Source organism: Calidris pugnax, unplaced genomic scaffold (genome assembly GCF_001431845.1).
Source record: "Calidris pugnax isolate Ruff unplaced genomic scaffold, ASM143184v1 scaffold81, whole genome shotgun sequence".
Taxonomy (NCBI): domain Eukaryota; kingdom Metazoa; phylum Chordata; class Aves; order Charadriiformes; family Scolopacidae; genus Calidris; species Calidris pugnax.
Genome location: NW_015090880.1, coordinates 2,435,264 through 2,442,292, shown reverse-complemented (window position 1 = coordinate 2,442,292; position 7,029 = coordinate 2,435,264). Strand labels below are relative to the sequence as shown.

The 7,029-nt window shown below is 45.1% G+C and overlaps 1 protein-coding gene across 2 annotated transcripts in view; it reads right to left on the bottom strand.

Annotated features, from left to right (window-relative positions):
* The window catches only part of CRBN (cereblon), a 23,460-nt gene extending 23,234 nt beyond the window's left edge, over positions 1-226 (bottom strand). The window contains exon 1 of one of the 2 annotated variants that reach the window (XM_014946728.1): positions 70-226. In XM_014946728.1, coding sequence (XP_014802214.1) covers positions 70-136 — 67 coding nt within the window. In that variant the 5' untranslated portion in view covers positions 137-226. The remainder of the gene's footprint in view (positions 1-69) is intronic. The other variant, XM_014946727.1, reaches the window with a different exon arrangement.
* Between the last annotated feature and the right edge of the window lie 6,803 nt (positions 227-7,029).

Here is a 7,029-nt window from a genome sequence, read left to right as displayed (position 1 = left end):
CCCGCCGAGCCCCGCCAGCTCCCCCCCCGCCCCGACAACCGCTCCCCCACAGCCGGCCGCGGCCATTACCGGGCACCAGCTGTAGGTGGTTCCCCATGTTGTTATGGGGCTCGCCACCTCCTTCCTCGGCGGCCATCGCTGTTTACCCGGAGAGGAGCCTGGGAAGCCGGCGGGGCGGGGGAAGGAGGAGGCGGGAGGAGGAGCCCGGGCGGCCACCGGAGAAGGCCCCGGGAGCCGCGGCCCGGTCCGGGAGTTTATGGCGGCGCTGCTGTAGCGCTGCGGACGGGTCGGGGCTGCCCGCCAGCTCCCGGGGCTCCGCGCCGTCCCACCCCTGCTGCCGGCGGGGTGTTTTATACTGCGGGGCCCTGAGAAAGGCTTCGCGGAGCGCCGGCGGGAGGGACCGGGGCTGCCCCTCAGCGCCGCGCTGAGGCGAGGGCGACCGCGGCGAGCGGCAACTCCGCGTCCCCGGGGAGGGACAGGGCCGGCGGCTTCCCCTGGGGTCCCCGGGGCTCGGGAGGTGGCAGGGGACAGCGGGGACGAGGCCGTGTGTGTCCGCCGGGCCCCCGGGTGCCGCTTTTCCTTGAGGGGACGCGGCCATGGCTGAGCTCGGCAGAGCCTCCCGCTGCTTCCCCCCCACACAGCGCTCCGTGCCCGAGTTCTGGGAGAGGGGATGGGTGTGAGTGAAATCCAGGGTGGATTCACCGCTCGGGTACGTGGCTCGGAGGAGAAACCGTAAACACACCGGTTAATTATGTGAAATCCCGGCAGAGATCCCTGAGGGAGACCCGGTGGGGACGGGTGAGGCGAGGGGAACCAGGGCAGCCATGCTGCCTGGGCCAGCGGCAGGGTAAACTAAGGATCAGCCGGCAAACAAAATGCTATCTTCCCGCCCCGAATTAAAGTATTTTAGAGAAATAATTTTTAAAGATAAATAGCAGTCCAATTTCCTTGCCATCATGGGTGGGAAATCTCAAAGTACTCGTTCTCTGTGAACCGAGCGTGTCTTCAGAGCAACCCTGGATACCCATTCACCAGACAAGGAATGTAGCACAAACCTGCCTTTGATGATACATTAAACATTTATAAGAATACAATAATCACTTAAATTATTAAGTTACGATTCCATAACTTTTTCTGCATCATCTCAGTGTCCTATACATAATTCCACAGTATTATATCTGTTTATTATATACCATAACAAAAAAACCCACCCAAATTACTTTGTTGTCAGGCTGGATTGGCAGTCTGGCAAACTGAAATACTAAAAAAAAAAAGAGCTGCTACTTCTCCAAACCCTGGGATTTGATTACAAACCATTATGCTAAATATTTTTGGCTGCTTATGATATGCTAATCTATTTTGATTTCTGTTGGTTTTTTACTTAACTGCTGAGGGTACACTTGAGTCACACTTTTAAGCTTGTTTCTACAGTCTTGAGGGACAGAACTTATTTTTTAATGGCTGCTTAGATTCTCAAATAATTCACATGACTGAAGGAGTTTGGGTTTTTTAAGGAAACACTATATACAATAATAATCATAATAAAATGATGAGTCCTGGAAACTCTGGGACCAAAACCCAAGAGTTCCCTAGTTCTTATTTTGGATGATAATGCATCTCTTTATGACCTTAACACTGCTAAGAGCTATATTTGTGCTCTAATTCTAGCTAGTGCCTTAAATCTAAATCCAACCCCCCCAGTTGGGCACTAGCTCTAATTTAGTCTCTGGCTATAAATTACAGACATTGTTATCCACCAGCCTTTCCTACATGGGCACAATGAAGACACAAGATTTTTCTTGAGATGCGTGATCTCTGTTAGGTTCCGTCTTTCTGTCAGGATGTTTATTCTAAGTATGATTAGGTTTTAGGTAAAAAAATACATTTACCATATAAATATTTACATTTATTATCAGAAAAGGCAGTCTTCAGGAGTGTGAGAGTCATTAACCTCACGCTTTAATCCATCCCAGCATGTGGCACATTCCCATACTCGGACTGGAATTGCTGGAAGTCGTTTCCTGTTTTTCCAGCAGTATCAGCCCCGGGTCAGGTTCAAGACAGAAAGCAGCAGGTTGTAGACTGAAGACCAACTGTGTAAATCCCAAGTTATTTTACTAAATTTGGTGAGGGCAAGTATATGTATATCCCAGAGTCTGTCAGTTAATCTGGTCAGTGCCAATTTGTCTGAGAGTAGCCCAAATTACTGTAATTTAGATGAAGCCGGAGCACTTCAATATAATGAAGGGCTTTTTAGTTTTTAGCAGCTGTTTATCAAAGATACACACAGCCAGCTATGATGGATTTTCATTTTGCTTTAGGAGTGCTGCTTGTAAGTATGTTGATTTAGAAACAAGATTTAAATACCATGTTACTGGACCTTGTGGGTTTAATGCCCAAATTGGTATTGCAACTGATGGTTGAGAATAGTGGCTAATTGCAATGTTGCTGCCGTATCCTCTTAGGAGTTTGGAGTCAGGGAATGTTAATCACCTTTCCAGAACAAAAATAAACAGAGAAGAACAGCAATGCAAAGGATATTAAAATACAGCAATGGTTACAATTTGAGTTGGTGTTGCTGAGGGTCATATTCAGGATGAAGAAATCCCAGGCTTGGGTGCTGGGTACCTGAGACAAGTACATTAATTACGGGTGCAGTTCTCAACACAACGTGTTTGCAAACAAACAGCAACCTCCCCCTTGTCAGTTGGAACAGAATATATACTCTACCAAACATACACCTCTGCCCCCGCCTCCAAAATATACCATTTTGTTATTTAATCAAATACTTTTTATTAAAGTCAATTTGCTATTTAATCTCAGTACTCGTCCTCCCATTTTTTTCAGCATATGCACTCCTGTATCCACATCCCTGCTATCACCAGGAGGAAAAACTATGTGACTGGTAGGAGGATAAAAGAAAAGGAACTAACAGGAGCTGTACCGACAACATCTTTGCTGTGTAAAACCCACTTACATCCCTTAGCTCCCTCCTGCCTCGGCACCAGCTGAAAGAAAATAAGTTGTCAGAGTGTCTGAGTGGCCAATGCACTCCCTCTTCTCCACCTACATACTTGAATTAAGTGGAAAATTAAGTGAATTTACTCTATTGCTGGGGTAAGAAGCACTAGATGGTGCTATAACATACATTTCTGCAGATTTTGGGTTTTGTGCGAATTAGTCAGCCGTGCCGCGCTGTTAGCTCGGGGATTTCTATTTTTAGGGGATTCGCAGCAAACAATGGAAAAGTTTGATCTCTGACCTAATCCCTTTAAATTAGGTTTTTGTGTGATTCTGCAACATGCTGTTGTGACTACCTCTGCTTCAAAAGCTGCCTGTATAGTCTAATTAAAATAGGGAAAGTCTTGTTGTATATATGCCATTGATTTCTGCTCTGCCAATAAACTGGCTTGTTATACACCCAAACCCGCTAGTTCTAGGCAGAACAAAGTAATATGTCTAAATATTTCACAATAAAAAGTGACTCGACCTTTAGATGATTTATAAAATACTGACAGTAAGAAAGCAGCAGCGAGACAAAAAATAAATCTATACTTGAGACATGAAAAAAGCCAGTTACAAAAAATACATGGAACCATCCTCATACCAACAACCAGGCAGCTCCAACATTAAAGACACTTGCCATCACCCGAGGAAATTCCTGGCTTTTCAAGTCAATCAGCCCAAATTACCAGTTTAGTGTGGTACTTCCAAAGGCCCTGGTGCAAACAGGGAAGAATTCCTTCTTCTAATTGTAAAACCAGACCAGATTCTGGCAGCTCCGCATATACCAGGTTATCAAATTTGCCATTGCCAAGCTACTGCATCATCAGAGTTGTCCATTCCAATATTAAATGTACTCCAAGAGAACACAGACAATGGAGTAAGGCAATTCCAAAAGCAAAAAAAAATCAGTGATGGACAGGAGAGCTCAATACATGTGGTTTTTCAAGGGTTGTGAAGTTAAGGAGCAGCAGATGACTGGTTTATCAGGAGGCAGCTAATGTTTGCTGCAGTTGGCATTCTTGGGCATATTTACCACTCTTTTTTTTAATATTTGCTGCCTGGGTCAGGCTAGCGTGACAAATGAGCAGCTCTGAATATGCAAAAGGCTCTCAGACAAAGAGCCTATTAGCCAAACATGCCTATTACTATGCGTAGAAGCAAATTCTCCTGCCAGTGAACTCTCGCCAAGTAACAAAACTATTTGGCGTGTGTGCAAAAGCCATATTCAACACGAGTGACAGACAGCAGGGGATAGAAAGCAAATGTGACTGTAAACAGAAATTTGCTTCAATAAAGAGAAGAGAAAGTGAGGAAAAAACTCCATTTTAGGCAATGCTAGCTGCAGGGTACACCGAGTCAACGAAAACCCACGTCCTTTAGAGGTATTGCCTCTACCTAAATCCCGAGCTTCCAGACAGCTTCGAGATGAGTGTGCCTTTCTGAGAACAGGGGCCAAGACCTGCTCCTCTGGGATGGCAGCTCCTACAAATAGAGCTGTAAATCTGCGTCGCCGATGGGCAGCTTCACAGTTCCTGATGTAAATTAAAGATGGGCCCTGATGCCAGATCCCGACACTTCTGTGGTTGTGGGGAATGGCACTTCAAAGAGACTGGCAGAAGCACCAGTGAAAACAGCAGTAGGGTTGAGCAGAGTTCTGGTTACAGCACGATGACCCGAGAGCTTGAAAGGAACAGATTCTACCAGGGCTTCCTCGACCTGCTCTGGGTCCACCGTGGTTTGCACTGCCCCTGGGCCACCGCGAGATGTGTCTGGAGCGTTCAGATGGACGTTAGTGCAGACCTGATGTGTCTACACCTGCAGCGAGCTGCAAAGATTTATCAGAGACATGGGTCTGAACTTTCCTTTAAGTTTTTCCATAACAAAATTTTTGGTTTTCTTTGTGTTAATTAGGTGGCAAGACTTTAACCAACGTAAAGAAGAGTAACTCCGTTGAGTCTTACCAGCTATAACATTTCTTTTTCTTTCTGCACTGTTCTGGTTGGATCTGTCAGCACCTGCCTTAGCAGAAAGATCAATATATATATATAGTTCTAGATCACTGTTCTGGTTGGATCTGTCAGCACCTGTCTTAGCAGAAAGATCAATATATATATAGTTCTAGGCAGTATTGGCAAAGAAGATCTAAGTAGCCCTGTCTGAGCAGGACTTTATGCAGAGCTCACTGCAGCAATGCCTACCCACAGCACGAGCAGCGCCGGTTTTATACATGTATAAAGTAGAGACAAATAAATTGTTCCTATATATTATCTAAAATAATGCAATTGGCTTTCTATGCATTTAGATAGAGGTAACTAGGTAATAAATCTGACTTAAGTTTAAAATACAGAGTACTAAGTGTAAGTTAAAAGTAGTATTTTTCTTGCACTGGTAGAAACATGCTACTCCGTTATCCATGCAGGAAAATCACTGGGCACTCAGGAAGGTTCAGAGAAGTCAATATGGCAACATTTGCAGCAGTATTGTCCTTAATCTCAGGGAAAACATTCCTGGCTTTGTTTGAAGCTTCTGCTGGCTTCACGTGGCTGCGGTTTGTCCTGGGGAGGGAAGCATGTCACCTCAGCAGATGGTGGCAGTGAAAATATATCACTGAGTCAGAACTAACACTGATAAAGAGTGAAAGAGACACAGCAAAGGCTTTGAAGCCAAGACCTTTCTGAGGTTTTTTCATCACAAAGCACTGAAATTTAATACAGACCGAGTGCACTTTCTTTGTAGTCTGCGTACTTAGGTTTTCTCCATTTCTTGGGCTGAAAGTTATATTGTTAACATCATTCCTTACATTTTTTTAGTAGTGGTATTGAGTATGGCATCACTTCAATCCAAAGGTGGTCACACGACAAAGATGGTGGAAACAAATATACACTACAATGTAATGGACATAAATGACATGTAATGGACAAAAATGCCAAACTGGACTTCTGCCTGGGGTAGCAGAGGAACGGGCACACTAGACATGCTCTTATGCTTTTGCAGTTCTCATTTTGCTCTTGATTTTGCAGGACTTGACCATGACGTAGGGTAGAGCAGTCTAGATCCCATAGTACGTGGGATCACATGGGATAGAGCAGCCCAAATCCCATAGGTGAAGGTGTATTAGGCACAGCAAGACTAGCTGTACTTTCTGTCTGCCTTGAGACGTTCTTTACCATCTCCTGGTGTGATGCTTCAGAACATTCATGCTCTGAAAGAAACCTCAGGAAACCCTTTAACTGCTTTTCAGCCACTTTGAAGACCATGGGTGACATGAAAGAGCTGGAAAATCAGAATCATCTAGCCATATGACTTGTTTTGGAGATGCCAGCTATATTGAGCTCTTACCAGTCTGTAGGCTAATATTGGGATATGGTGTAGGGGAGGACTTTGTAGAGTAGGGCAGATGGTTGGACTCGATGATCCCAAGGGTCTCTTCCAACCTCAATGATTCTATGATTCTATGATTAGAGTTGCCACCTTTGTGTCACACACCAGTTTCAGCTGGGCAGACTGATGACAACCCCAGTCTTGCTCTTGTGGCATTTTCCAGCGTGGAAACCTGTGGTTATGTCCTCCTGGTACGACTGAGTCACTTTGGGAGGGCAGTCACAGCCTCAGAGAGGTGTTTCGATTCCCCTGCTGCATCCAGCTGCCAGTTCTTTCTCTGTTGGAAAAAAAAAAGAAAAGAATCCTTCTGCCAACTGTATGGATAAAGAAACCTCTGTCAGATAACCTCTCTCATGTACAAAACTACTTATCGAGGAGTATTTTCCCCTTACGAGCAAAACCATCACATGAAGAGGATTCCTCTGCCCGAGTCTCCTGGTGAAACGCCGCACGGACGAACAGCTTTAAAGGACTTCAGATAAAGCGACAGTGAAACCCTCCACCAGGAATGGGAGGAAAATACACCTTCTGAAAAATGGAAATTCTCACTCTGCACAAGATGCTTCAGGTGTTTGATTACCAGCAGCCTCAGAGGAGGAGCTGAATATTCAGCCCGCATCAAATTAGCTCTCAGTTGTGAGT